We start from the raw sequence: 16,799 nt of genomic DNA, 5'->3' as shown, positions 1-16,799 counted from the left end.
CCTTATAAGTAATGTAAAGTAATTAGAACCCAATTACTTTTATATGTCTATGGAATGGTTTAATAATTGTCCCTCTTTGTCATTTACAGTCAAGGGTGTAAGTGTTTCCAAAGTTCATTATGATAATAAACAGTTTGATTTGAAGACTATTAACTATGATACATATCAATCAGAAATGATCTGAAGTCATACCACACAGAATATATAAAAATCATTTCTTGTGTGTCAGGCAAGCATTTAGGTCCTGTCTTCAGTGAATTTACATTGTAGTAGGATAGAGAACAAAGTTAAACAACTAATAACATTTTTTTAAAAAAGAATTATTAAGTTGAGGCTCACAGAGCAAGGCAAGAGCAGAGACAGAGAGCTTTAATAAGTAGTCCTTGAAGAGGTAAAGAGTAGAGTGAAGTTCATAAAAACCATAAGGTGTGTGTGTGTTTTTTATCTGGTATATATTTGTTAGGAATGAAGTTATTGCCTTTCATAATTTTAAAAATCAGAGTGCAGAATTATATTTATCAAGTATCTCATCCTGTGGAGAATAATTAACTTATATAATATATATATTTATTTAAATATGGGTATTATACTATGCATTTTTTTCTTAGTTGGCACTCTATGTGCTTTCATTCCTGGAACCCAAAGACCTGCTACAAGCGGCTCAGACATGTCGCTATTGGAGAATTTTGGCTGAAGACAACCTTCTCTGGAGAGAGAAATGCAAAGAAGAGGGTAAGGTTCAAAATTGCATAGAGAATATGTTTATACTTTGAAAAGCAGAGTGATTCTGAAAACGTAGAAAAAATAAAAATATTCACCTACTTATAATAAAATCCACAGATTATTCTACACATTGAAATGACCCAAATCTTACAGCTAACCCCTTTAACAAGCAATATAACTAATAGCAAATATATCTGATTTGCTTCCTATCACTAGTAGAATTAATAAACAATGAAAAAGTCAAGATGAGGATGATTTAAAGGAAACCCCACAATTACATTTCCAATTAAATATCCAAATATTTAGTATTAATTAATTATTTTCATAAATGTTGATTGAACACCTCCTATGAGCCAGACATTTCTTCAAGGTGGGGGATATAGCAGTGAACTGAAGTTCTCTTTCTATCATGGAGCTTATGTTCTTGAAACCTGTTTTTTTTTCCCTTAGTAGAGGAATAGTTATCCTTTGTATTGGGAGAACTGTTTTGTTGTTTTTGTTGTTGTTGTTGTTTTCCCCAGCAGACATCCAGAAAAATATTTTTGAAAAAATATAAAAGTATTATGTGCCTCAGAAGCAGATTTTTTTAGAAAGAATCATAGAGCATGATGCAGGTACTCTATAGGTGGTCATTCCCTTCATGGTGGTAATAGTCAAGTGGGAAGTGTTGGTGGTTAGTCCAGTTAATAAAGGTTTGAGGTAAAGATCCAGGGTGCTTGGTTTCTCATCCTGCTTTTCACCTCTGTAGGACTTTGATTAATCAGTGAAATCTTCCTTCTTAAGTATCTGTATACATAAAGTGGGATTAATCTCTGCCTTCCCTTCTCCCATACAATCATTTTTTTAATGATCTTTTAAAAATTTTGATAACATATATGTAATTCATCAATTTAACCATTTTTATATGTACATTTCAGTGGCATTAAATACATTCACGTTGTTCTGCAACTATCACTATCATCTGTGTTCAGAACTTCATCTTCCTCACGTGAAACTCCATGCCCCCTGTTATAACTCTCCATTATTCTTCTCCACAGCCTCTGGCAACCAGCCTTTTACTTTCTGACTCTGTGAGTTTGACTACTCTAGGTACCTCATATAAGTGAAATCATACAATATTTTTCCTTTTGTAATCAGCTTATTTCACTTAGCATAATGTCTTCAAGGTTCATCCATGTCATAGCACGTGTCAATTTCCTTTATTCCATTGTGTGTATGTATCTAATGCTACATTTTGTTTATCCATCTGTCGACGGGCCCCTAGATTGCTTGCACCTTTTAGTTATTATAAATCATCCTGCTATGAACATAGGTGTACAGGTAACTGTTTAAGGCTCTGCCTTTAATTGTTTTGCTTATGTATCCAGAAATGGAATTGCTAGATCATATGTTAATTCTGTGTTTGTTTTGGGGAACCACCAGACTATTTTCCACAGCAGCTGCACCATTTGCACAAGCATTCCAATTTCCTCACACCTTCGCCAGCATCTTTTAGAATCATTTTGAGAAAGAAATGAAATAGTGAATACAAAAATATGCCATATAAAATGCAAACTTCACATTATTGGTACATACTGTGATAACAGTATTAGAAATTGGACAGTGTCTTACATTTCAGTGGTTTTGAGCAGAGAGAAAGATGGAATACTTTATAAAATGTATAATTGTTATTGTTGGTGAAGGCAATTTACTCTTGACCTGTAACACTTCAGGGATTGATGAACCATTGCACATCAAGAGAAGAAAAGTAATAAAACCAGGTTTCATACACAGTCCATGGAAAAGTGCATACATCAGACAGCACAGAATTGATACTAACTGGAGGCGAGGAGAACTCAAATCTCCTAAGGTAACTGAACTCTGCACAATGTAACAGAAACCATTAATCAGTGTTAGTACCTAGTGTACTATTTTACTTCTTGGCAAACTGTATAATTTGACACTCCTCTTCTGTGGAAAGAAAACCATATATTTTAAAATAACTGAAAGTATTACTGACAGTATTCTTTTATTGCTAATTAATCTGACAACTAATTGTGCTTGAACAAAAGATAAGTTAAACTGAGTATCTTTTTATCTTACTTAAATGAAAATCTCTCAATATCCTGCTGAATTGTACTGTGTCATACACATTCTACCTGAGAATTTGCTGCCTTCTCTGATCACATAGTCCAAACGTGATTTTTTGAGGAGTGTCTGTATTTTGGTATTGGTGGCTTTTGTGTGTCTTATTTTTATAAATTGAAGCATAATTCTGGTTTTCTGTCTTAAAACATTTCAAATATGTAAAGAATGGTAAGAACACTTTAAATTATTGGGCATGTTTTTACAACTGGAAAAAAATTTGAGGAGACATTGTGATACTAATATATATATGTTATAGATTTTTTTTGTTTTGAGAATGCTAATAATTGTTACTCTTTGTGGTTAATAGATGCTTATTTTGTTCTTGTGTGTCAAAGTTGTAAAATTAGAGGCATATTCTTCTGGTTTGAACAGATAAAATAGATTATTGTCAAATACATTGGTGTTCGAACCATCTTCATGAGGTCTTGATGCAGTAAAACTTTAATAGTTGATGTTTTGAGTATAAATAATAGACTGTGGAAACAATAAAATGTTTAATTCTGGATTCGTCAGCCAGGAAAAATAATGCTTTATATTTTATATAAATTATAATTCTAGAGATAGACTACAAATTACCGTTCCTGTTTGTGCCTTCATTTTTCTCTTGACCAGTATTTTAAAGAACATAATTTAATTAACATATTTCTAATCTGTACATCTATCTTATAGGTGCTGAAAGGACATGATGATCATGTGATTACATGCTTACAGTTTTGTGGTAACCGAATAGTTAGTGGTTCTGATGACAACACTCTAAAAGTTTGGTCAGCAGTCACGGGCAAAGTAAGTTTGCTCTTCCTATACTTCACAAAGTCACAATTTTGTGTGTAGCATTGCAAGTAGCAACTGGAAAAAAGAAAACCAGAATTCATTCTTGATTCTCAATTATTTGGATAGCAAATATCAGAGCTCGTAACTTAGCTTTTTCCGCCATATTTATGAAAGTCAATGGCATGAGGATGATGATGTTTCTCATGATAGAGGTTTCATTAATTTTTTTCATTTACATAGTTTGTGACAGATATTTTAACATTTTCAAGGGTGCCTTATATTTTTCTTGGCTCAATTTTTCCCCACTTTTATTTACTGTCTAAGTTATACCTCATTACTTTGTAATATTTTTCAAAAGTATGGTTGAGGGAAATTTATTTTTCCTTATGAACTGCTTTGTTGATAACCTACCTGTAGTTTAGAACTTAATAAATCATGTTAATTTATACTTATCTCAAACCCTTGTGAGATGAGAGTGGACTAGGCATTTAAATGTTAAGTTTGAAGAAAAAAATAGCCCAAGCAATCAGCTTGACTGTGTACCATATCATACCTTAATGATTCTCTAGCAAATATTTATTTGTATCTGTCCAGTAGAGAATATTTTCATGAATTAAGTAATTGCCACCTAAAAAATAACAGAAGAGAGTATGAAAACAAAAAAAAATCCATGTCTTTTAAAATGTTTTTTACCATGGTGCTTCTTGGCAAGTATCTTATAAATACACCAAGTCAGATGTTAAAATTTTTTAAAGCAGCTTTGTATTTCCATAGTGTAATATTAGTTTGGGATTTATTTCAGGGCTTTAATGTCTGTCTTTACTTGTCTAGAAGTAGCTTCACTGGCTCCTAACTACTGCCCTGGGGCAGATTCAGATGAAATGTGGTATGTAGCCACACCCAATACTGTTGGCATACTTTCATTGAATCTATTCCCGTGGAAGAAACCCAGTTGCAATTTCAGTATTATTTCATCAAAGAGACCAGAGCTATCATAATTGCTTTCATATCATGTTTCCTTTTTATTGTATCATATTTTATATCATATGTTTGCTTTCTACATGTTCCTCAATTGCTTGTGCTTATATAAATTTATAATGCTTTGAATAAACAAAACTATAAATAGTGGTGGGATCATTTTATACGGATGTGTAAAATAATATATTCTGAAGAGCTAAATTGAATAAATAACTTTACTCCAAATTTTAATGAGCTATTAAATTTTATTTAAATCACTTTTCCTTTCTACCCAAAAGTAATCATCTTAAGTGTTTTTCCAGTGTCTGAGAACATTAGTGGGACATACAGGTGGAGTATGGTCATCACAAATGAGAGACAACATCATCATTAGTGGATCTACTGATCGGACTCTCAAAGTGTGGAATGCAGAGACTGGAGAATGTATACACACCTTATATGGGCATACTTCCACAGTGCGTTGTATGCATCTTCATGAAAAAAGGTAAGGGAAAATCTTATTGTGGTTGGGACTTCTTCCTCTATTATTTGTGAATTTGGGCCCTTTCTATATAGAGTTACTGAAATAGTGATAATGAACTCTTAAATTACGTTTAATTATTAGGTTCTATTCTAGGAAAGCCATAGCATTTTGTCTTAAAATTGGGGATTGTCTGTAAGTTTCCTTTTTCATTTGCTAGTGTTGTCGGCTTCCTCTTTGAAGCTCTCTACTCTCTAATCCTTTTTAATGTTCTGTATCTTTGATGACTCATCATGTTCAAGCAGAAATCATTTTTTCTCTCTCTTTTTTTGATATTCTTATTTCTGCAAGTGGGACAAATTCAGGCTTCAAGCGTCTGAGCCTTTTTAAATTACTTACCCACCTTACACCCACCCTATCTCTAAGTCTAGGCAAAAGCTGAGGCCTGTGAGTAATTTGTTCTCTCATTCTGAGCTAGTGTCACAACTTTCTAACTTGGTCATCTTACATTTTATACAGCTGACATACAGTCCTTTTATAATTACGATAGTGTCACTGCCCAGTTCTTAAATGTTTGTGAGCCTACTGTTGACTAACGAATTAAGGAAGAAATCCTCAATCCAGTTTTCAAAATGGTGTCTGCCAAACTGGATTGCTTGACTTTTTCTTCTCAGTGCCTTTGCTGTTACTTTTATCTCCTCCTATTAAAATCCTATCTTTCTGTTATCTTCATCATACCCCTGTTAAACAAGTGTGATTTCTACCTCTTTTGTCAAAAAAGGTCTCTCTGTAAGGTCCTTACAGTGAATCAATGGCAGTCTTTACCTTTAATTCTGTCTATAGCATCTTCTTATATTAAGAACCATTACATTAAGCAGATTTCACACCAGATTTGTAATATGTGAAAAGGAGTACCTTTTCAATTGTCATTTATATCTACTTTGAGCAGTGTGCTGTACTGTTAAAATTTGGGGGAGGAGTATCAAGAGACCTTGTATTCCAGTTTCCATTATGTTCTGACTTAAATCTCTCAACCCTTTAATTTTCTACTTTTTCAAATATGGAAACTGTGGTATTTCTTTATCTCTTCAGAAAGACATAAGGATACCTGAGTTTTCAGCTTTGTTTTGTAATCCAAAAGCGATTACAGTATTTGCATATTGCTCTGGTTTTCAGGAGAGTGTAGCACTAATGTTGAACCATATGTTTAAGGGATAGCCATTGTTTTTGAAGATGTACATATATTTTAAAATCCATATCTCAATATTTTTATAGCCTATTGCATATTTATAAATCTAATCATTAAAAGCATAAGCAGCCTGTGTTTGAGGACATGTGTAAAACTGGTTAATTTTTACTGGAATGTATAGTGTAAACACAAATCTGCAGCTGTTTAAATTCCAAATTCTGACTTGTTTTTTGTTGTATAACCTTTATTGAATTTTTTACCTAATCACAAGGGAATATATGCATCCGTAATTGAAATTTTGGAAAATGGCAAAGAACATAAAGAAGAAAGTTTAAATTCTTTAAACTACTACCACCTAGAGTTCTCCCATTAACATTTTATACATATGCCCACGTTAACATTTTATTTCTAAAATCAAAATCTTATTGTATATATTTAGAGGCAGCTACTGCTGCTTTTTAAAAAAATACAGTACAGTGGTTTTCAAACTCAGTCCCACAGAACCTCGAGGTGCTGGAACTAAGGTCCACAGGTCAGGGAACCAAGCATGAAGCATTCTAGGCTTCCCAACTTCCCATTCTTTATACCAAGGTTTTTTGACAAGAGTTGTTCCTGTGTGAGAAAAAAAAAGCTAAAAAACCTTGACTAAATCTATCATGTTTTCTCATATTATTAAAAATTCTAAACATGGGTTTTTTTGTTTTGTTTTGTTTTTCTGTTTTTCCCTCTGCAGAGTTGTTAGCGGTTCCCGAGATGCCACTCTTAGGGTTTGGGATATTGAGACAGGCCAGTGTTTACATGTTTTGATGGGTCATGTTGCAGCAGTCCGCTGTGTTCAATATGATGGCAGGAGGGTTGTTAGTGGAGCATATGATTTTATGGTAAAGGTGTGGGATCCAGAGACTGAAACCTGTCTACACACGTTGCAGGGGCATACTAATAGAGTCTATTCATTACAGGTAAGATCTCTTATCTCTCCCTTAAATGCTCTCCTGATGAATCATAAAGTTGTTTTACTCAGATAATCGCTGTCAAATTGCTGCTCCAGTACAATCCAAAAAAGATTAACCAGATTATTCTGCTGTTTTTATATACGTTAAAATTGGCATGACGAAAATGTAAATTTCAAAATTATTTAGATGCTTTCAATTTTCTGTGATCTATTTCTCCTCTAAATACAAATATTTGTCTTGTAACCTGACACTTTGGGACTCTAAGGTTTGCTATATTAATTAATGGTTAAATAGTCTCATAGGAGAGTAACCTGGATTTTAAGAAACTCCTTTGCAGAGGATTAATATGGCCCAAAGCTGCCCCTTTGCTTTGATAGCTGAAAGTTGATGGACTGTGTAATTGTGATTCCATCCCCATTCAAAGTGGAAATAGATATTTCTGCATAAAGCACTCTACTGTCCCAGGCCCACTGATCTGTAGTCATAAAGAAGTAAAGTTGACTAAACAGATTTTTTTTTTTTTTGGTTTACATTTCAAGCCCATATCCTTGAAAACATTGCCATATTTTAAGATCATTGACTAGATGAATAGGAAGTTTAGAATATGAATCTTGTTTTGTTTCCAGAAAGGCAACATTTTCAATGTAAAAATATTTCCTACAGCCTATATAGTTTATCAGTTATTGCCCATTAATGTTCAGCGAATTAGTACATAATCTTAGTACTGTCAATTCTGTTCTTAGGATATTTGTTTCTTTGTTGAAGGAATATTGTCCATGTCATGAAATATTGACAATATGATAAAGATGTTTGCTAAATTAGAAAAGGTGATGAATTTGGAGAAAGGGGAATTGGCTGCACCTGTTTGTGATATGCTCAGAAGCTTAATGAATATAATATTCTAATTTAACCCCATTTGATTGAGAAAAGAAGTGGCCACATTATTATATAGAAATGATAAATTGTTATTGACTTTTGGTGTAGCTGGGAAGCTGGAGAAGAGGTGGCATATAGTTTGCTTTTACAGATACAATTCCAGATACAATTATCTTTTGGCACATTTCCTAATTAGCATTAGGTTCTTATAAATGAAATTTTATTTTACACACGGTTTTTAATGGAACTTACTTTTGAACATCATGAAAGTTATCTGTAGCCCTTTCTTTTCATGCCTTAAGTGCTGATAAGCACTCCGTTTATCATAAGCTATGTCATTAGTCTCAGCTTCCTAGTGGGAAGGAAAACTCAAATAGCAATTCTCTCAGTCATCCATGATATATAGTTAGGTGGGGCCAGATGATTTGAAAATTAATATATTGTTCATTTTAGGTGCTTTGTTTTCATTTTAAGTTGCTTCTGCATCTAGTTTGAAGCAGCTTGGCATAAAAACGAACCTTTCTGATAGAAAGGTGTGAGAACATACATTGTAGAATGGTTTGGCATGCACTTTATCCTCATTGCCACTTTACCTTAGTACCTCATTTTGTTCCTGGCGTTACCTATTTCCCATCCTCTTCCCCCTTTCCTACTAGGATTAAGGTCAGTAATTGACAGGAAGAGTATCCATACTTCTATTCTAATAAACTGTGTCTTTTGTAGTTTGATGGTATCCATGTGGTGAGTGGATCTCTTGATACATCAATCCGTGTTTGGGATGTGGAGACAGGGAATTGCATTCACACATTAACAGGGCACCAGTCGTTAACAAGTGGAATGGAACTCAAAGACAATATTCTTGTCTCTGGGAATGCAGATTCTACAGTTAAAATCTGGGATATCAAAACAGGACAGTGTTTACAAACATTGCAAGGTAAGCATTAGTTACGTTTAGTTTTGTTCATTAAAAATTAGATCATTATTCAACGGAAATATGGAGCTTTAGCATTACAAAAAGAGTCAACCTCATATGGAATGGTTACTTCAGAAAAGTTTATGCATATTTTCACCCTGACTTACAGAACTAGTCTGCTCTTGAGGAAATGTTTTGAACTGTGTTTTTAATATGTAATATAAAATGGTTTAATCACTTACTGCATGTTCAATTGACTCTACTTAACCTTTAAGAACAGTGAGAAGAAAGATCTTGGCTACATCATAGAAGCAACATACTCATTATATTTTTTGATTGGCCATTGCATTTTGAATTTGTAGTCCAATTTTGAAGGGCTACCTTATTGAAAAAAACAAAAGCATCCTTGATAGAAAATTTCTTTGGCCTCCTCTTAGTCACGTGCTTAACTGGAATGGAGAGGAATAATAGTGCCTACTAAAATAGAGAAAGAAGTGAAAATCACTAATATTAGATGAGGTAGAGCAGTGCCTCATGATTAACTTTTTCTATTTATTATAGCCCTTAGAATGTTTTTTTCTGGGGTGGGGGAGGGGGGCGGCATCTGATAGACAACATTGCAGCTTTTTACTCATTGGTTTTGTCTCTCCTCAGAGTTTTGGAATAGTAACCATTCAGCTTTGAGTGGTTCATAGTGGTGGGGTAATAGATCTCTTAGTGCTCATTTGTCCATCAGCAGAATGTATGGAGTTGCACTATCTGCATCCTCACCAAGGAATGCTGTCATTCACACAGCCAGAAAATAAGACATTTGTCTGGTAGCTAACCAAGCGTCTTGGAAGACAGGCCTCTTGAAAGTTAATGTTTCAGTTACAAATTGCTACCAGATTTTCTTATATCCCTGCTGATCCTAAAATACTGAGGACATAGGTTTCTAAATATGTATCATTTCAAATGTTGCATTTATTGTACGATGTAAAGTAGAGGTCTACAAATTATAATGTAACTAACCCATAGCCATTATTTCTAACCAGTAATTAAATTCTTTTGGTTTTTATCTAGGTCCCAACAAGCATCAGAGTGCTGTGACCTGTTTACAGTTCAACAAGAACTTTGTAATTACCAGCTCAGATGATGGAACTGTAAAACTATGGGACTTGAAAACGGGTGAATTTATTCGAAACCTAGTCACATTGGAGAGTGGGGGGAGTGGGGGAGTCGTGTGGCGGATCAGAGCCTCAAACACAAAGCTGGTGTGTGCAGTTGGGAGTCGGAATGGGACTGAAGAAACCAAGCTGCTGGTGCTGGACTTTGATGTGGACATGAAGTGAAGAGCAGAAAAGATGAATTTGTCCAATTGTGTAGACGATATACTCCCTGCCCTTCCCCCTGCAAAAAGAAAAAAAGAAAAGAAAAAGAAAAAAATCCCTTGTTCTCAGTGGTGCAGGATGTTGGCTTGGGGCAACAGATTGAAAAGACCTACAGACTAAGAAGGAAAAGAAGAAGAGATGACAAACCATAACTGACAAGAGAGGCGTCTGCTGTCTCATCACATAAAAGGCTTCACTTTTGACTGAGGGCAGCTTTGCAAAATGAGACTTTCTAAATCAAACCAGGTGCAATTATTTCTTTATTTTCTTCTCCAGTGCTCATTGGGCAGTGTTAATGCTGAAACATCATTACAGATTCTGCTAGCCTGTTCTTTTACCACTGACAACTAGACACCTAGAAAGGAACTGCAATAACATCAAAACAAGTACTGGTTGACTTTCTAATTAGAGAGCATCTGCAACAAAAAGTCATTTTTCTGGAGTGAAAAAGCTTAAAAAATTACTGTGAATTGTTTTTGTACAGTTATCATGAAAACCTTTTTTTTTTTTTTTTTTTGCCAACCATTGCCAATGTCAATCAATCACAGTATTAGCCTCTGTTTATCTATTTACTGTTGCTTCCATATACATTCTTCAATGCATATGTTGCTCAAAGGTGGCAAGTTGTCCTGGGTTCTGTGAGTCCTGAGATGGATTTAATTCTTGATGCTGGTGCTAGAAGTAGGTCTTCAAATATGGGATTGTTGTCCCACCCCTGTACTGTACTCCCAGTGGCCAAACTTATTTATGCTGCTAAATGAAAGAAAGAAAAAAGCAAATTATTTTTTTTTATTTTTTTTCTGCTGTGACGTTTTAGTCCCAGACTGAATTCCAAATTTGCTCTAGTTTGGTTACGGAAAAAAGACTTTTTGCCACTGAAACTTGAGCCATCTGTGCCTCTAAGAGGCTGAGAATGGAAGAGTTTCAGATAATAAAGAGTGAAGTTTGCCTGCAAGTAAATAATTGAGAGTGTGTGCAAAGCTTATTTTCTTTTATCTGGGCAAAATTTAAAACACATTCCTTGGAACAGAGCTATTACTTGCCTGTTCTGTGGAGAAACTTTTCTTTTTGAGGGCTGTGGTGAATGGATGAACGTACATCGTAAAACTGACAAAATATTTTAAAAATATATAAAACACAAAATTAAAGTTGCTGGTCAGTCTTAGTGTTTTACAGTATTTGGGAAAACAACTGTTACAGTTTTATTGCTCTGAGTAACTGACAAAGCAGAAACTATTCAGTTTTTGTAGTAAAGGCGTCACATGCAAACAAACAAAATGAATGAAAAAGTCAAATGGTTTGCCTCATTCTCCAAGAGCCACAACTCAAGCTGAACTGTGAAAGTGGTTTAACACTGTATCCTAGGCGATCTTTTTTTCCTCCTTCTGTTTATTTTTTTGTTTGTTTTATTTATAGTCTGATTTAAAGCAATCAGATTCAAGTTGGTTAATTTTAGTTATGTAACAACCTGACATGATGGAGGAAAACAACCTTTAAAGGGATTGTGTCTATGGTTTGATTCACTTAGAAATTTTATTTTCTTATAACTTAAGTGCAATAAAATGTGTTTTTTCATGTTAGTATGCCTGTTTCTTCCAATGAAGTAATAATCCTTCATTATAAGTATTTAGGATTTGTCTATAATATTTAAATCAGCAAAATCTTGGTTTCTTTGCATCTCCTGCTGTGTGGCATAGAAATCAATACTTCAGACCTGTTTTATACAGCAAAAGTAAGGATAATGTGCTGCAACTACAAATCTTACTTCTCTCCTAGACTATGAAGGAGGACACTCCACTGTGCTCATCTCTGTAGATTGCATTGGGGTATATAAATACGAAATCTGGTTCCCTCAAAGAATCAACAAAACTTTTGTGATAATTACAACTAGAAGCCTTATAAATAACAAATTCATTTTGAAATTTTGACCACATATTAAGTGCTTACCCTCGATACTTTCTGTTCATTCTCTCTCAAGCTCCCACTATCCCTGAGAAGTAGGCACTATTATCTCCCATTTTAAAGACGAGCAAAAACCTGCAGCTGAGACTGGTTAGGCAATTTGTCGAATCATAGAACTAGCAGAATGCCAGAACTCAAACCCATATTTCCAAAGACTAAATACATGCTGCTCTTTAAGAAAGTTTGACAGACAAAAGCAAGGTTTGAGAGGAAAATAAGCCATTTTTCTGGTACTTTCTGACTCTTCTGTAGCCATTTTGTTCAACAAATCTAAATTTTATAATGTAAGGGGAAAAAATAAAGTTGTTTTTGAAACTATGTAGTTCTAAAAATATTTAATGTCTCAAATAGGATGTATCTATATATGGATATAGATACACACACACACACACACACATACATATATATCCAGTAGTCTCAACTAACTAGGCCGTAGATGAGTATCTAAAAGCTACTAAAAATGGACTCCCCTTTTTCTCATAGTCATAAAGTATGTGTTCTTTACTCATAGGGCAAATCCTGGGCCTCATTCTCCCAAAGCTACTAAATCAGAGCATCTGGGGAGTGTAACCCAAGAACCTGCATTTAAACTAGCTCACCAGGTGAGTTGTGGATACTAAAGTTTCAGAACCACTGCTTTAGATACCTTACGTTTGGTTATTTGGTTTATTAGTCCACAGCAAATTACAGACACAAAAATAACAAGGAAAAGTGACAGGGTAAAGGAAATAAAAAACAAAAAACGAACTGGTTAAATGCAAGGCAAAAATCCTACTAGGCCGTGAGGTGCAGGGTCTTTAGAGTAAACCGGGTTACAGCCCAAACCGTGACTACCGTTCACATTGATGACGGTGAATTGTCAAGAAGAAGTTGTAATTCTATTTGATAGTTCTTGAAACTGCTTGATTGTTTCATAAGAGCATATAAATGAGGCTTAACTATAATATAATTGAAGAGAAACATCCATTTTTGGAACTTTAGAGAATAGAATGAGTTCACAGGCTTTGCAAACAAATAGCCCTGAATTCGTATCTCAGTTCTAATATGGTCTAGTTACGGGGACCTTTATCATGTTTCTTGACCTCATATTTCTTCATTTAAGATGTAGAGGATACCTGTCTCCTAAGGTTATTATAAAGATTAGGTGAAATGTAAAGCACATAGCATACCGATGGCATTTACAGCTCAGTAAATGGTAGCTTCTATTAAAAATTTTTAAGTAAATAGACCCAGAGAACTTTCTATATTTTAGAATTGAATGTATTTGTGACTCATCCAGATTATGTAATAAAAATAGAACACACACACACACAGAGCAATCCATTCTTTTAAGTGGAGCCACCTAGATTCTCATTTGAGTCTTAAAGAAACCTTGTGAGATAGATGGGTATTGAGCACCTAACAGTGGTTTTGTATATACAGTCATCCCTCAGGATTTGGGGGGAATTGGTTTTAGGATCCCCCCAGCCTCACTCCCGTGGATATCAAAATTCATGAATGCTCAAGTCACTGATATAAAATGGAATAGTATTTGCATGTAACATATGCAAATCCTTCCGTACGCTTTAAATCATATCTAGATTACTTATAATACCTAAGACAATGTAAATACTATGTAAATAGTTATACTGTATTGTTGAGGGAATCATGACAAGGGAAAAAGTCTGTACATACTTAATACAGACATAACCACCCTTTTTTTTTCAAATACTTTTGATTCTCATTTGGTTGAATCCGTGGATGCAGAACCCACAATAATAGAGGGATGACTGTGTTTAGGTGTTCATTAAACATCATTTTAAGAATAAATGAATAATCTTTATTACAGTACATCTTTGCTTGAAGGGAGAATGTTAGCATCCTTCTACAGGAATCAAAGTATTATAATTGTAGTTTTAAAAAAAAGGTCACAAAGAGAACTCCATTTTGTGGCCTTTTTAATGAAAACCTTTACCACCTTATATAACTGTACATTTTAAAATCTTCATAACAGATTAGGCACTCTTCATATTTAGATGTTACAAGTTCCCAAATATCAAACATTGCCTGAAACTAAGGCTGAAATTAGGACACAAAAGTAACCCATAAAAGCCAGTAGCAGGTACTTAGTATACTTGTTGAATTGAGCAAAGAGAGTTGATTATCTCATTATTTTTTATTAGAATTGTTTATAATTTTGACACTTTGAAACCCCTTTACCGAGATTCAATTACCACAGCTATTTCATTAGTTTGCAACAGCTAATGCCTACCAAATGGTTAAGTAAATGTTTCAACCCACCTTATTTGTTTCATTTCAAAATAGTAATTGACATTTTGTTATTTGTATTAACTGCTTTGAGCCATTTTGTCTACCCGCTTTGAGCTAGTCTGTTGTAAAACTCTTCTATTTCCTTGAATTGATTAGAGATTACAGAAGACCTCTGTGCTTTTCTCTTCTCTAAAGTGAAATGGGGATCAAAGGTAGCTTTCCCAGACCCAGCTGAGCCCTGGTTTTCTGTACATTTCTCCCTGAGAGACACATTGCACACTGTGAAACAAAGGTACGGAGGTGGAGGAGTGAAGACATCTCAGAGGCACCTACCCGCCACTGTCCTTGCCCCTGTGACTCACTCTATTCCATGTTGAAACCAGAAATATGAAGCTCCGTTACTTTGCAGAGCAGAAATAGATTCACGTTACATTTTTTTCTGATTGGTTCCCTCCAGGAGAAGGAAAGTTTTTGAAATATTTCTCCCCAATCAATACCACCCTCAGACACAGCTTCGTTTTCATTCTTTTAGTCATCCCCGGCCCCAATAAAAATCAGAATTGTAACCTATACTCCTTCAGGTTCATCAGCCAGTAAAGGATCCAGCCTTGTCCCTTATGGCAATTGGAAGAGAACCTCCTATTTTGCAGTGCCATTTGTAATTCTAATAGTAGAAGTGGCTTAGGGTTGCTGATACATAAGTGAATAAATGCTTCTGACACAGATGTTCTCTGCCTTACTGCATTTTGAAGATGGCTTTTGTTTATGTGTGTGTATTTGTTTACACATACTTATACATGCGCAAGAATATATTGGAAACTGAGAATAAGCCTCATGTTCTTATTGAGTCATACCATCATTCCCTTAGGCCTCTTTTTTTCATCTATCAAAAATAGAGAATGGGCCATAAAGGGAAGGAGTTGGGGGCCAAGAGGAGACATCCTAATATTCCTCTCCATGATAGATTAGTGACCTCTATGTCTGAAGAGGATGTGTGTGTGTAATGTTCCTGGAGTCCTGCATCAAGCAACCATATGGTAGTTTGAAAAGTTGATGCATAATTTTTTATTTGGGCATTTTCTGCTGCCCAGGAGATGGATATGAAGTTAGATCCAAAGTAGCTGCACCCAGTTCCTTTTCTGGGGAGTGCCTAGTCATTGCTTTGAATTGCAAACCACATAGCAAGATCTGGCATTGTTGACTAACCAACATGTCCCATCCATTCAGTTAATACTAATGATGCCCAAATGAGTGAGGTTCTTGCCAGCTTTGTCCCCTGCCACCTTCTCTTTCTAGGTTGAATGAGACAAAAAATTTCAAGGATTCTTCAGGGAAAGGAAAAGCATCAAAAGCTGAAAGGATTCAGAATGCACCTTTCACCAGAGCATGAAGTATAAACAACTTCTAGATCCAGTTCCTAGGAAGACTCATTGCTGAGACAAAAAGCCTGGCGACTTCCCAATTTGCAATTGGGTATAAAAATAGCAGAGTTTCTATTTCAGATGATCTGATTCTCCACAGGATTCTTAAGGACAAGGAACCACTGAGTGGACATTTTGATGTTTCATTCTTTCCTTTGGAATATCTGTGATGGCAAAACCTACGAAGGCTGTTTGGATTCTGTTTTATTTCAGCAGCCATGCTCTGCAAGTAAAATTATTTTGAAGCCACTTGCAAATCAAAGATTCAAATGTAATGGACCACAAAAGTATATTGCCAATCTACCCTTTTCCAGGAGGCTCATCGATTATAAAAGAGACATTAAACCCTGCTACTCACCTAGAGGGGAAGCTTATTTGCAAGGCTTTTTAAACTTACGTTACAGCCCCTAAGAATTCATCAGACCCTTATTCCTTACCAAATGTAGTTAGAAAACCTATGAGTCTTTTCAATTTAAGTATGTTGTCCACTCCTTTAAAGGGAGTTTGAACAGCTTAAATACATCCAGCAAGAACAGAGTATGGTATAGAGATAAAGCGTAAAACCGCATACATCTCTGGTCAAGGTTGGATCTGGGTTTCGGGAACCTAACGCTTACAAACTTAAGGACTCTCTTTAAGAAAAAATAAAATTAGATCCAAAAATAAACATTTAGAATGAGAAAGATGATAAATTACTGAAGCCTAGGAAATGCAGATCCTTCTGAGATATATATATATCTCAGGGCTTAGGGTTGCTGATAAATGAATTTGAGTAAATGCTTCTGACACAGATGTCCCCCCATAAG

The 16,799-nt window shown here is 35.0% G+C and overlaps 1 protein-coding gene across 8 annotated transcripts in view; it reads left to right on the top strand.

The window, feature by feature from the left end:
* FBXW7 (F-box and WD repeat domain containing 7) overlaps positions 1 to 11,940 on the top strand; it is a 211,960-nt gene extending 200,020 nt beyond the window's left edge. For all 8 annotated transcript variants that reach the window (XM_033215496.1, XM_033215495.1, XM_033215494.1 and 5 more), the window contains 7 exons: positions 609 to 732; positions 2,436 to 2,572; positions 3,520 to 3,633; positions 4,902 to 5,083; positions 6,982 to 7,207; positions 8,801 to 9,011; positions 10,053 to 11,940. In XM_033215496.1, coding sequence (XP_033071387.1) covers positions 609 to 732; positions 2,436 to 2,572; positions 3,520 to 3,633; positions 4,902 to 5,083; positions 6,982 to 7,207; positions 8,801 to 9,011; positions 10,053 to 10,321 — 1,263 coding nt within the window. In that variant the 3' untranslated portion in view covers positions 10,322 to 11,940. The remainder of the gene's footprint in view (positions 1 to 608; positions 733 to 2,435; positions 2,573 to 3,519; positions 3,634 to 4,901; positions 5,084 to 6,981; positions 7,208 to 8,800; positions 9,012 to 10,052) is intronic.
* Positions 11,941 to 16,799: the final 4,859 nt, after the last annotated feature.

The sequence above is a fragment of the Trachypithecus francoisi genome, unplaced genomic scaffold (genome assembly GCF_009764315.1).
Source record: "Trachypithecus francoisi isolate TF-2019V2 unplaced genomic scaffold, Tfra_2.0 Lachesis_group1, whole genome shotgun sequence".
NCBI lineage: Eukaryota > Metazoa > Chordata > Mammalia > Primates > Cercopithecidae > Trachypithecus > Trachypithecus francoisi.
This window is presented reverse-complemented; position numbering and strand designations above follow the sequence as displayed.